At 42.4% G+C, this 15,133-nt stretch overlaps 1 protein-coding gene across 1 annotated transcript in view; it reads left to right on the forward strand.

The window, feature by feature from the left end:
* AIF1L (allograft inflammatory factor 1 like) overlaps window positions 1-15,133 on the forward strand; it is a 61,594-nt gene that overhangs the window by 6,384 nt on the left and 40,077 nt on the right. The window contains exon 3 of the mRNA XM_075185260.1: window positions 10,290-10,356. Coding sequence (XP_075041361.1) covers window positions 10,290-10,356 — 67 coding nt within the window. The remainder of the gene's footprint in view (window positions 1-10,289; window positions 10,357-15,133) is intronic.

A 15,133-nucleotide genomic window follows, 5' to 3' on the forward strand; every position in this document is an offset into this window, starting at 1 on the left:
ATCTAAACTGGATCGGGACATCATTTTAGGGTTGGGAAAATAAAATTATACATAAACAAAGTCTCAACAACGGTCCAACAGTAACATGTGGGGAAAAAACGTTAGTGATTCCAGTAATTTATGATTATTAGCTTAGTGCATAGTGAAAGAGAAGAAGATGCATTTACTTAAAATAATTAAATCATATGAGACGGCAGCCAAGGACAGATGAGACCGATGTGTATGTAAAAACAAAAGAAAGGGCCCCGGACAACATTTTTCCATTGTTTGCACATACACATTGGTCTCAGTTGCCCTTGACTGCCATCTCAAATGATTTTAGTCACTTGTACACATTTCATTCATTTAAATAAACGCGGCTTCTTCTCTTTCACTAATTTCTAGTTTGTTTTCCTTGGAGTTGACCAATCCCCCCAGGTGCTGCATGCTTGAGAAAATTAAGATTCAGGGAAGGTTTTAAATGTGACACCCTAAATATATATTTGTTTCACTGGCTATGGACTCCCCTACGGGAGAAGCCTTGATGCTGACAGGTGAGATTATTCCTAGCTACAAAATTCTCCTTTACGTATAAGCGGACACATAATTATTTATATATTTGATTTTGAGCACTGGACAAAATTTTCCTCTAGTTTGCATATTAGATTGGTGCAGTTTAATTCCACTTTTAAGTTTCTTGCATGCATTGTCATCCTCATCATCAGCTATTTATATAGCACCACTAATTCCGCAGCGCTGTACAGAGAACATACTCACATCAGTCCCTGTCCCATTGGAGCTTACAGTCTAAATTCCCTAACACACACACAGACAGAGAGAGGGAGAGACAAAGGTCAGTTTGATAGCAGCCAATTAACCTACCAGTATGTTTTTGGAGTGTGGGAGGAAACTGGAGCACCCGGAGGAAACCCACGCAAATACGGGGAGAACATACAAACTTCACACAGATAAGGCCATGGTCGGGAATTGAACTCTTGACCCCAGTGCTGTGAGGCAGAAGTGCTAACCACTGAGCCACCGTGCTGCCTAGTTGTCCGATATTGTTGAGTTCTTTTAAATCTGCTGTGATATTTTCTTTTTTAAATAATTGTTAGCGATTGTATGCCTAACACAGAAGTTGGATTATACCTGTGAATGTTCTATCACTCTAATTGGCATTTGGTTGGTTTAGCTCTATGATCTATACTTACCTCCTCTCCTGGTATTTCCAGGAGACTCACAAATTTCAGACCCCGCTTGATATTCCTGCTAAGTGGGACGTGCCACAATGCACTGCAAATGGTGTCATCATGGCCCCATCCCCCACTGCACGATGACGTGTATCGCGTCTTTGTGTAGCAGGCGTTTGGCTGTGAAGACTGGAATCACATCATCAGTCCCCTTACCTTACACACTTGTTCCTCCTCTCGGGATCTCTGCATCATTATCATTAGATTTTATAACACACATAGCGCTCATTCCACTTTCGTATATGAACCCTGACCTCTGGCTTGTCTACCGAACAGCTCGCAAAGGAAAAAAAAATACTTCTGTATAAATATACTTCAAACCAAGACAAGTAATATTAACTCATAAATGTGCTTGGATTCCGTGAGAGACAGACAGCAGTAAAGTAGAGCAGAATAGACTCATCTTATGCTCTTCAGCTATCATTGGACTGCAACTGCCAAGAGGACGATGAGAGTTGTATTAGGGATGTGCACCGACCACTTTTGGTGTCTCGTGTTTTGGATCCGGATTTGCTTGAGGTTTTGGGTTCGGATTTGTTTCGCAAAACGCCTGACGAAAGGTTTTGGTTCGGATTTAAGGTCTTGGATTCGGATTTATTTTGAAAAAAGCATAAAAAGTGCTAAAAACCGGTTTTGTGGGTTTTTTTTTCACTCCTACGCTATTATTAACCTCAATAACATTCAATAACAATCATTTCCACTAATTTCCAGTCTATTCTGAACACCTCACAATATTGTTTTTAGGCCAAAAGGTTGCACCGAGGTAGCTTGAGCACATAATGCCAAAAAAAGAGGTACAAGGTGGAATTGTTCTGGGCCCTCCCTCCCACCCCTCGCGAGATTTGACGTGAGACTTGAACGACAGAGCCTCGTTTTCAATTTTTTGCCCGCCGGAAATATCCGAACAGTGCTCGGATCCCGTTCGGAACCGCACTGTTCGGGTGGGGTCGGATTAGCGGAATCTGAGCCCGCTCATCTCTAAGTTGTATTCACCTCTGCCTTACAGCACTGGGGTCATGAGTTCAATTCCCGACTATGGCCTTATCAGGTAGGAGTTTGTATGTTCTCCCCATGTTTGCGTGGGTTTCCTCCGGGTGCTCTGGTTTCCTCCCACACTCAAAAAAAACCATACTGGTAGGTTAATTGGCTGCTAACAAATTGACCCTAGTCTGTGTGTGTGTGTTAGGGAATTTAGGCTGAAAGCCGCAATGGGGCAGGGACTGATGTGAGTGAGTTCTCTGTACAGCGCTGCAGAATTAGTGGTGCTATATAAATAAATGGTAATAATAGTAATATTCCCAACAATGGCTAACTGGTTCACGCATTCACATACTTGATTTGACTGGCCGGGCAAAACAGTAATTTATCTTGTAACGCTCCCAACCAATATCGCCACTGTATCTGACTATCACTAAGTCCCACAGAGCGAGTTCATTAATAATCATGGCAATAGGCGTTTTTTTATAACTGTGATAAGTGGCGATAGAAAACCAGCCCTATCGCCATGTCTTCATAAACATCCCAGTAAATCCTCTCCCTTCCCTTCAATAATACTTTTATGGGGCCCAATTTAACTAGAGATGTTGCGTTTTATCGCTCATGCTCTGAAGAGAGCCGATCAGCGCTAAATCGGTAGAGCTCACGGTTACATGTAAGTAACCAGACTCTACAAAATATAGGGGAAGGATCCCCGCCAAAGTAATATTACAGGCAGGGATTTGATTTAGTAAAATTTGTATTTAAAGGAAGTGTCGTATAGACACACTTTGTGGCAGTCCTCACGCGTAATCTGCAGTTCACACTTTGTACCAATGATTCTTTAGCTATGTATATTTCTTCTTTATGTGTCACTGAAAAATGTATTTATTATGTAGTATTTCACACAGATGCATAATAAAGTATATTGTACTTTTCATTGCTCTGACTCATAGATGAGTACATAACACAGTATCCTATAAATCATGTTCTCTGCGGCCCAGATGTATTCCCCGTCATCTGTTAGGAATTAAAAATGGAAATGTGTTGTTTTCTATCTGTGTAGTTGCTTTGTTCATCTGTGTCGCCGTTATTTTGTTTATCTATGGATTATCTATCTGGGAGGTTTTTAGTTGCCGCCAAACCTATTATTCCTAAGATTTGTACCATGTAAATTAAAAGGTGCATATATTTCCCTTTATTTTCTTGACCATGCATTTCTCCTTATGATTTTATATCAATAGTACATATTGTATAACAGGGACGGAACAATGCATGGCCGGACTCCCTAGCAAGGTTTGGCATCCCCTCTGCTGTCTTTTGAGCACGTGAGGGGCGGCACAGTAAAGCCCAGGCGTGAGCGCGTATGCTCAAATATGGCTTCCGTTCTGCTCTTCTGAGAGTGGAGCTGGAACCGTGGGCTTGAGCGGAGGCTCGGGAACGGAAAGGTAATAGTTCCGCCTCTGGTCATGCATATGTTGGATAGGGGAGGGGCTTATTTAGAATATTATGAGTATGTCACAGCCCTCCATTACCAGGAGCACTCCTGTAAAGACACCATTTCCGTCCCCTGAAAATATCTCGTCCAGCTAAACAAAGTCTCAGGGCTACATTTACTAAACTGCGGGTTTGAAAAAGTGGAGATGTTGCCTATAGCAACCAATCACATTCTAGCTGTCATTTATTTAGTACATTCTGCAAAATGACAGCTAGAATCTGATTGGTTACTATAGGCAAGATCCCTACTTTTTCAAACCCGCAGTTTAGTAAATATACCCCTCAGTCTTGCCTTGTGGGTTTACAACAAAGCTCATGCCTAGCCCATTTTTAATTATCAACACCCTGAATCCACCCAACACTAGAAATTTAGCACCTTGCACAGAAAGAAATCTGACATTGAGAAGTGTTGACTATCTGTGTTATAAATAAATATCTTCTTCTTAAGAGACTTGATGATGTAATTCTTCTAAAGGGTTAATCTCATTCTTGCCAATAAAGGTCTGACCAAAATACTGTCCTAGAGACTTTATTAGTACTAATTTTCCAGTGAAGCTTTATTAGGTTTAGACTCAGACGGACAAAGATGCTTAATCTAAGAATGTACCCAGCATTATGCTGCAGTGCTGCTATCTATGTGGTGTTTCGCGGTTTAGGAGGTTAATGTGTACACCAAGGGGGACAGACCGCCTTTGAGGGGACTATCCCTCAAATGTGACTAAATTAGCCTAAAATATTAATTTCCCTGCGCCCACCTTCCCTGGGCGGTTGCCCCTCTCTCACAGCCCTAGTTACGGCCCTGAATCCCATAAAAACATGCAAAATTTTGCACCCCTGCAAGTGCTATCATTTGACGAGTTTATTACATGCAATTTTCATGTAATTGGGTTGCTTGAAGCATCATGTCCAAAGACCGCCCGCGGTGGGTGCCATATGTACACTATCACTATTCGCCAAGGGGTTAGAGAACCCTAATTTTCTCAGCATGTTGAAAACACCCTCATCACGATGCTTTTTTTATAGGCCTACCCCATAACATAGTCCCGCTGCAAAGCGGGACAACAAGCATGGGGGGGGGGTCATGGTCACACCATATTGGAGGGGCGCGATCAGGTCACGTGCCAGTCTGACATGATGCCTAGTGCCTCTGAAGGCCACCTCAGACTCCCCCACACCCCATGCATTGCTATGTGCACAAGTAGCAGGAGCAGGCGTATCCTGGTCACCATGGTGACTGGGACACACTTCCCAACATTTTTGGCAGTCAGGGCAAAGGTCCTAAATGTCAGGACAGATGAACAACCCCCCTCAAAGGCGGTCTGTGGCCCTTGGTGTACCCATTAACCTTCTAAACAGCAGAACACCACATTGATAGCAGCACTGCAGCGTAATGCTGGGTCATTCTTAGATTAAGCATCTTTGTCCGTCTGAGTCTAAACCTAATAAAGTTTTGCTCGAAAAATTAGTAGTAATAAAGCTTCAACGACAATATTTCGGTCAGACAGGTACTGGATTAACCCATTGGTAGTATTACATCGTCACGTCTTGACGAGAAGATATTTCTTTAAAACACGGGCAGACAAAGCTTCCCAAAGTCTGCATATTTGGCATACCAGCTGGAGGCACGGAGCTGACTCCCAGGGGAAGGTACAAACTGCAGGGTCCTTATATGGGAAATAGGAGCATTATTGACAGAAGAGATTGCTGGATGAGGGAATATGGTTCCAAGACTGACCTCAGTTATCGCATTTTCCTCACACCTTCCCTGAGGATTCCCTGTGTAGCGTCTTATCTAGGTCCTGAGATTATGCTCTTACTCATCAGACCACAGTATTTTATCACTAATCCATATCCGCGTTACTGAGAATGAATATTAGCCTTATCTGTGTGCTGCTATCTATCTGGCGGATACAATAACCAAACAATCTGGTAATCTGAAAAGGCCCGGTCTTGTGCCAGTCTTACACTTATAAGGAAGGGTTGGATGATGGTCGATCCTTGTCGCGTTGACTGAAGGCTAGGCTTTTATTTTTAGACATAGTTGCAGTATAACAAAATATATCAAATTCATTTCTAGGGTTTAAATATTTTTGTTTTGTTTTACCAAATAAGCATATTTCCATGTGGATTTGGCAAGTGATCCATATAAAAAGGCAAGTGTGAATGTAAATAGTCCCACACCATAACTTGAGTTAAAGTCTAATTTATCCTTTAAATTGAACAATGTTAAAAGTAATTCCCCATCCCCTTGCCTGAATTATAGAGGTCCGTTCCCTGGGACGCACTCTTATGCTCTATTTGGGATCGAATTATCAGGTACCCACAGATGAGGGGCTGGTAACCGGTGGAGTAATTAAATTACATTTTAATTTAATGTTTCCATTGTTGATATTACATTCATCCCTCAAAGCAATGTATACATTTTTGCAAAGGTTAATACCCCAGAAGTGGTCAAACAAATGTGTAGTGATTTAAAAATAAATAAGAGGAACAGACTAAAGTAATGAATCCTTAAAGTTAATTCATTCAAATTTTTAAATAATGCATGGGGCATGCAAAAACCAGAAAGGATATAAAAAGAATGGTGAGATGATGTTAACAACACCAGAGGGAAGGGACATCAAAGTTAGAGATCCACACGATATGACAAGCAGTGGGAAAATCCAGTAGGAGTTCTTGATCTCCAAACTGGGGTCCCAGAGTTCAATGGATGCAGGATGGCCCACTGCTTCTCCTGAGACCCCCCCCTTTCAAAGTGGAGAGTGGAGGCTGCTTCTGGGTAGGCTCATGTGCCAGACATCAGTGCTCAGAAGAGTCTCCCCACTCTGGTGTTTTGGGAGCGGAGCAGGGGCCCGGGAGGCTAGAGTAGCATCACCAGGCCCTTACCCAAATTTTGCTATGAGGCATGGCGATGCTTGTTCCGCCCCTTTGCATGACTGATTGCTGAATCTCTCTGGCCCTTACCAGCAGCCATTCATCACAATTTCCACCCAAGCTATAGTCATGATTATCCTGCAAGAGTTCCCAGAAACACTTTAGAATCTGGAGAAGACAAACTATACTGCAGAATCTCTCCCAATACAGAACTTGTTGATTACAATACCTATTAGCGTGAAGCTTGGGAATCTCGTTGAGACGAATAACCTACTCTAATAGGTCTAGTCAATGGGTGGGTTTTACTCATGCCTTGTCTACAGGCCAACAAGACACAGCGGCTTAATACGGTCTCAGGTCACTTTTCTCTGGCTGCAGTGGTCGGGAGGAGGGGGGGAATCTGCACATTTTGGCAAGTTTGTGCACGGATCTGAGGACATCCTGGCATTCCCACAGCCCTGGTGTAGACCCCCCGGCAGTAGCTACATGGATTCAAGAAAGAGTTCAGAGAATAGAGACCGTGAATAGCAGCTTTGGGGATACAATGAGCCTGGCAGTGTCAGTGAGAGAGACTGCTGTGTGTAGAAATGTATGCCAGCAGAGGATGAGAAGACAATGAACACTCTTTCATGTGTTCTTGCCTCTTAACCCTTTCACTCTACATGTATACAACAAACTGCAGCCATCCTGCCCCGCAAAGGGTTAAAGAAAAGCCACATACAGCCTTAAAAATCCATTACCAGCCTAGATGCCCAATATTGGTAAACATGAATATCACCGTGAATATCTCAGTTCCTTTCCAACTGGATTACAAACTGGGTTTTTTTTGTTGTTGTTTTTGCCGCTGATTAAAGAGCCACTATCAGAGGATACAGATCAAAGGACATCCTACATAAGTGACCTTCATAAATATTCAGCACAGAGTCGTTTTATCGCCAAGCACTTAACCTTATGTAAATATATAGTCAAACTATGAAAACATAATTTTCTTGAAAGCAAGACCTGTTGCAAACCTTTTTATTTAATGTATTTTGTGTTGTTTTATGGTCGGTAAAAACAACATTTAAAGAGGACCGGTCAAAAGAGCCTCAGTTCCCCCCCCCCCCCCCCACCACAGGAGAGAGTGCAGTTAGCATAGAACTCTGTTAATGCATTATGCTTTCTCCCAGGCTGGCTTCCCCTCACAATAGGAGAGAGTGTATGCAGGAAGCCAGGCCGATAGTTCAAAATGTTTACAGATCACCGTCTACTAAATTTATGTGTATATACATTATTGATACAGTGCAAGTGTGTGTGTATATATAGATATATATATATATATATATATATATATATATATATATAATTACACACACACACACACACACACACTCATACACACAATATAGTGGCAATGAATAACCTTGTGGAAGGAATTTATTATAATTACCAGCTTCCACAAAGTGTTAACGGTTTTACCTAGAGTTCCAAAATTATTCATTTGTTGCAACAAGGTAAAAAGCTAACACTAGTTCTGGCTGCTTGCCAAGTTCTATTGTAGGCAGTAGGGAAGTGAAAGGGGGGGGGGGGGGTGAGAGTTTAAAGTAGTCATTTTTCTTAGCTATCTTGCTGCAAATCATTATCTCCATTTCAAAGTATCTCTGTTTCAATGGTTGCCAGACACAGGCTCACAGACCGCATGTCATGTGATGGCAGAGAGGGGGTGAAGGAGGATTTCACTGTGCAGACAGAGCTCAGAGGGGTATTACGAGGCCTCTCTGCTCTCTATATCATCTGCCATGTGACTGTGGTTGTCATGGTAATCCAGAATCATTAAAAAAACTCACAAGGGACCAACATTCTTCTTATAGCCTTTCACAGGGATTTATGTTAAATAAAACACATCTGATTTTTTTTTTTAATGGGGTTGCTGATGTTTAATACAAATGTGTGAACTTTCCTAAGCTAAGGTATAGAATGTTATTAAATTATATGTACATTTGTAGAACAATAATATGTGTTTTCACATTTTAGGTTTTCACTTTTGCTTTGCAGTAGACAGTAACTAATCTTGTTTTACGGTCACCTGGAGCTTGCTTCCTTTATTGAAAGTTTCAGCAGTTCACAGCTATTGTAATAGATAAGAGTCTAGTAAGACCAGTGACTGCCTAGCCGTATCTTAAATGTAATTGGCATGCATAAAAATACCTCAACTGCAATGTCTCGACGCACCTAGAAAAATGTATTTATGTTTAAACAAGATTTGTTTTCCCATAAATGGGTTCTGTTATCTTATCATGGTTCCAGCATTAGAATGTTGCCACTTCCCATTAGAATCTACAACAGACATATGTAATCTGTGTCTCTTCCCAGCTGTTGTGGAACTACAAGTCCAACACACCCAGACAGCCACAGATTGTCTAAACCTATTCTACAGCATGGGTATTCTATTGGGTACTACATCTCATGCCAGAAGTGAAACGGTTAAAGAGTTTTCAGTATAGTAAAAGAATGAATGTTTTTGCTTAACTTGTTTAAAAACGAAATACAGAAATTGTGGGGGCGGGGGGAAAGTAAATATTGAATGCAATATTACAATCAAAGGGAAGCTTCACTTCCTTCTCCTATATTTACCGTTGTAGCAAAAATTATTATATTTGTAAAAAAAACATTTGGCCAAAATTACAGAAGAAAAAAATAAAAATCGAACTTTCAGATTCAGTCCTAACAGAAAGCACCAGAAATTTGCTGCTTGTTGTTGTTGTTTGTGTGATGTGATGTACAACACATGTATTGATCATTCTTCATTATCTAATATATAAATGTCTAGTGGCGTCTGTCTGTGTGTGTGCGGAAAAAATAAAACCGAGCTGCAGCGCCACCTGCTGGGCAGAGTTATACACTGACCTACTAAATTCTTAGTGTGTGTGGGAAAAAAATTTCAAAAAGGGCTGAAATTTGGTGAGCTCAAACTAATTTTCGTGAGGTAATTTTACCTCATGAACACACATGTGTAGAGGCGTGCGTTAGTGTGTGTGTGTGTGTGTGTGTGTGTGTGGAAAAAACTATTTTCTCAGAAAGGGCTCATCCAATTGACCTGAAATTTGGTATACTGACATTATTTGACAAAAAAATTAGAATAGTCAAGTCAGTTAACTTCCATCATGCCCCCTTCCCCCCATGGGAGGGGTAGTAAAGGCTAAATTTACGAGTTGAGGGGTCAAACTCATTTTCGTGAGGTAATTTTACCTCATGAACACACATTAAAAAGGCCGCTTGCGTCGGGAAGTAACGCTCTTCCCCTGAGGAGGCCTGGGCTAGGCCCAAATGCATGACAAGAACCTTTTTAAGACCTTAAGTAGCTTGATTTGACTAGAATGCATGAGTATCATGCACGGGTTAACTTGTTTGATATATATACTTAAAGATCTTAGTGCTGTTTTGTGTATAAACGACTAGTGTACAGCAAGTTACCATCACACAACAATAAATTCTACACTGTAACTGGTTGGATACTGTGCACAAATCTTTTCACTTTGCTTAGTTGTGATGTTGTTAGTATTATAGTATCTTTACTGCTGAAACAAAAATGATGCAAATGTTAGATTTAAAGGGACAGAAGTATCCCAGAGATCCAGACAATTAAACATGTGGTCCTCATTCTAGGAACTGTGTGACTAGACAGGTACGTTGTTCGGCCTACGGAAATTTTCATTCTTATTTTCTGTTCTGCAGGAATTTCTTACGGATGAAAAGTACATGGATATAGAGGACATAGAAGAAAAACTGGGTTCATGTAAAAGTAAGTTCATCTCCAACTCAAGGATCACCTTGGATCCAGCTCAGGTTTTAAAGCACAAGTCAAATTTTGTAGACTTTTAGTCAATATAACCCCTACTTCCTACTCCCTTAAGTTGTCCCACGTCCTTCAGAAGTGGACGGGGTGTTGATGACTTTATACAATGCGAATAGCGTCTTTGCGCAGCAAAGGATGGGGCCGTGATGACACAAAAATTGCGCCGTCACGCACCCCCTACACTTGTACCTTGGACCTTCCCTCTGGGATTTCCTGGGAGGGGAATGAAGAGTTGGCAAGTATATAGACCCTACTCTGTGATCGTTGGTTAACAGGTAGCTGATATTTTAGTATTTGTATTTTCAGGGATCGGTTGTACACACTTCTCTGCAAGCTCCCAGTCCCCACAACCAGTTTCATCTACATCAGGTTTATCGCATACTTGCCAACTCTCCCGGAGACTCCCGAAATCTGGGTCAGGCTCCCGGGAGAGAGGGCAATTCTCCCAATTCCCGGGCAACTGTAGAAAGTAAATGGAGGAGGTGGGGCTTATCGGCGTCATGGACGCTTTATTGTGGGCCCACCCCATGTTTTATTGGACGAAAAAGGTGGTGACAGCTTTGGGGGCGGGGCAAATGGCACAATTCTTCTAGCCCCGCCTCCACACAACCACCTGACCCCTGGACCTCCCGGGACTTAACCTGCCAATGTTGGCAACTATGGTTTATCAGTGTGAAATCTGAGCAATTCCGCTGTCAATGGGCGGAATGTGTGTGCCGCTGTGACATACACTTTCATGTTACCATTACCTATCCACGCTTTAGAATGCCGCGGTTATCTGGTCAGAAGGTTGCGGCCTTCTTAAACGTCTACCAGACACTGTCATTAGGCAATAATGTAGCCTTGAAAATATAAGAAATATATTAGTATTAGATTTTTATTTTTTTTTAGTATGTTTTTCTCAATAATTAACATTTTGAAGACTGGTGTTTTGTTACATGTAGGGTCTTCTTATATCTCGTTAATACATGTGATCCCCTGGCTATCCATTTTCACACAAACTGCATCCAGATCACACTGGAAAAAAAAGAAAAGTGTATAATCCCGTTAAATAGATTCTGAGCCAGATAATAGCAGCTTTTTCCCTCCACATCATCGGCTCTGACAATTTGGTTTTGTGCGCTGGGTTCTCTGTTAACATTTTGACTGTAGGTGGAAAGCTATGTGCTGTCAGACAGTGGATGCCTTGACTATCGCCGCCCCCTCCCACCCGCTTGCATTTGTCTATCTCAAGATTTCCTTAGAGCTGTCCCACAGAGTCCTCATTGTGTGAACTCCAACATTCCTCCCTGCAGTGGAAGCTTCAGCTGTTCCCTGTGATAAGTCTGCAGTTCTGGGACACAGAAAGGCAGGATTTAGTGCAGCCAGAGAGGACAGGGAGTGCCAGGCGCAGATTAATTTACCTTCCACTTGGGAGAAGTTGGGTTTAGTCATCCTAGTTATCTTTTCTTTGTGAACAGTGTTTGTCAGATGTAACTTGAGGTTTTCGAGTAACGCAAATTCTCTGTTGCTGTGGCTATTAATGGCCAAAACCAGGCCCGGATATACTTGATTAGGGCATGTGAGCTGACATTTAAAGTCCTGCCCTATCTACTAGCCACACCTCTTTTACATTCCATAATCAGGGTGGGTTTGTCACCCCACCATTGGTAAATTATGTTCCTCAAATACACCTCCCCGTCTGGTCAAAGTCTGTTTCCACCTATGTCTTGAAAATCTCTAAGAATAAACTTGTTAAAATAAACATATTTTACTTATCCTCGATGCGGAGGTCCCCCAATCAGGCAGATCCTCCTGAAGGGTTAAATGGCCTGGCAATGCACCCCTCTCCTATTGCTGCTTCTCTAGCTCAAAAAGACAGCTGTATTATCTGTGTACTTCCACCATAAACCTCTCATGTGAATGGGAAGTCCACAAGTGACAGGCCATGACACCTGGGGGGAAGCAGAACAGGTATTATGGTGGTACAAATACTTCATCAATACTTGTTAAATAGACATGTGGAATCCTTCAAAGCCAGCAATACCAGTCTCTATCTTTTTTTTTTATTGTAAAATGGACATTAGTGAGTCCTCTGCATTGTACACTGGTTAGGTGATCAGGTGTGGTTCTGTAATGTATACCGGACATTGGGTGGGACCATGCATTGTATACTGGTCAGGAGTGGCTGAATCATATTTCATTATCTCAGTAACCATAAAAAAAGATTGCACGCTTTAATGGTCAAATTAACATGAATGAACAGCAGTTAATTCATGTTGACCGTTAACTACTTATCAGCAGTTGATTATCAGTCATAAAATAGAAGACAATCGCTAGTTGAGCATTGCCTGAATACGAGGCTGCAGACCTCTGCTCTGTCTATGCCTAATTTACTGAATCTGCTCTGGGCTGTTCTAACCAGCTCCTAAACCTAAACTAGCCTTTAACCTTATCTTAGCCCCCTTACCAAGTAAATGTGTGGTTTCCCGGCAAGGAATTGCTAATGAGCAGTTGTCTTGCAGGGAAATACCCACTTCTCGTTTCAGATGTATGGGAACTGTTTCAGGTATCTTCTTGTATTGTGCAATCAAAAATCCAAACCTGCATTGGCAGCATATGTCCCAGCATGATACTGAGAGATACTTAACAGAGAGGATGTCCCCCTTTGTGATTGCTACATACTGCACCAGACAGATCTCTGAAGCAATACAACAGGCTGGTGCCGATAAAGGAAACATTATTGGGAACGTTGCAAAACAGAGAAACTACTGGAAGGGAACTCTAAACCGAGGCATTGTTTGGTCACATTCCAACTTATGACCTAATATTCACACATTTTTCAGACTTCTACAATGGAATCCACCGTGTTTCACAAATTCAGTGACAAATGTGTGCTGTCTCTTTCACCTAGGAAGGTCAGAGGGGTAACCAGGGGTGAGCAGTTAAGGCAGGAGTGCAGACAAATATATAAAACTTAGTTGTCATAGTCTGGGGTGACCAGGGGAGGTCTGGCAAAGTTTAGCCCGGAGGGCAAGACTCGACTCTGCAGCCTATTTTAAAAGGAAAAAAATGCAGGTGACCCAGCCCAAGGTAGTCCACTAATTGACTGGCCTGGGGTGCAGATGCCCCCCAGCCCAGCCTGCCCCTGGGGGTGACTAGGTGTAAGGAGGAGTGGCATGGTGACAAATAGGGATTGTCCTGGTATAACGTGCTCTCAGATTGTGCAAAGTTCAAGTACTTCTGCGTAGTGTAATGGCCACTCGCTCCTCTACGGGACAAGGAGCACACTGACAGTGCACCCTCTCCGTCCCCTTATCTCATTTTAGTGATATCGCACCGCGAACTGACTGTTGTCTACTTTGTTCTTTGCCAGAAAGCCCCTTCATTCCACCCCAACTCCTTTTCTCTGCTTTGCAATCTTCTGCTGGTCTGCAAACACTGCCAACCAGCTCCATGACCCCTTGTGCTTCAACGCAAATCTAAGTGGACTACAAGGTCCGAAGATGCTTTGGCGATGCGGAGCAGCCATTTTCCGTTTCAGTGCAGATAGATGTTTTGCAGACCGAACCAATAAAACTGCCCGTCAATTCACTTGGGGCTGGAGACAGCCTGAGGCATGAGACACTCTTTGCCTCATGCTTCGGTAATATCTGGTTCCTTGTCAACTGATAGGCCAAATTTTAATTCAGCCCACAAAATGACTGACTTCCCTGTGCGGGTGATGGATCCACTATACAAGAAAATCCAAAGACCTGATTTGACTTTGGCTGCAAATGATAGTATGTGTTTGCCCAAAACGATTGTCGATCAATAAATATGATTATTCATGTTCGGATGCTACCTGCACGCAACTTGCGTTTAAAGAACAAGCAGGGAACTTGAGCGTAGTTCCGACCGTATTCAAATCCAAGAGGATCTCAATTGGAATTTGGGTTTAAGTGCTCTTTGCCTAAAGTAACTTTTTGTATTCAATAAAAAATTAAAGTAATATTTGTATTAAAATGTTTTTAATGCAAAAATGATGCAGTGTTAGTCATCAATATCAGTCGGCACTTACACCTGCCTTATAGTTGGTGCAAATGCTACGGCTAAAAATCACATACTTAAGAGAAACACAGGACTTGAATCGGCCGCTCTTGTGTTGGCACGCACTTGGCGCAGTGGCTTAGTGGTTAGCGCTTCTGCCCTTACATCGCTTGGGTCATAAGTTCGATTCCTGACCAACGTAGTGGGTGCATCCCGCAATGTAACAAATGGACATTTAGTGCATGTGCATATTTTTGTGCGTTCAAGCTTCACCCTGCAATCACAGTGGATGCTCCTGAGTATTGACAAGTGGTTCTTCATAGGGACCAATGGCTCAGTGGTTAGCACTTCTGCCTCACAGCGCTGGGTTCATGAGTTTGATTCCCGACCATGGCCTTATCTGTGTGGAGTTTGTATGTTCTCCCTGTGTCTGCGTGGGTTTCCACCGGGTGCTCTAGTTTCCTCCTACACTCCAAAAACATACTGGTAGGTTAATTGACTGCTCTCAAATTGACCCTAGTCTGTGTGTCTGTGTTAGGGAATTTAGACTGTAAGCCCCAATGGGGCAGGGACTGATGTGAGTGACAATCATCCTCTGTACAGCGCTGCAGAATTAGTGGCGCTGTATAAATAGTTGATGATGATGATTGTACATTGCCTACTCTCATCTACCCCTTCTCTTCAAGCCATATCCGTCATGTCATTTGCATTCTGA

This window comes from Mixophyes fleayi, chromosome 9 (assembly GCF_038048845.1).
Source record: "Mixophyes fleayi isolate aMixFle1 chromosome 9, aMixFle1.hap1, whole genome shotgun sequence".
Taxonomy (NCBI): domain Eukaryota; kingdom Metazoa; phylum Chordata; class Amphibia; order Anura; family Limnodynastidae; genus Mixophyes; species Mixophyes fleayi.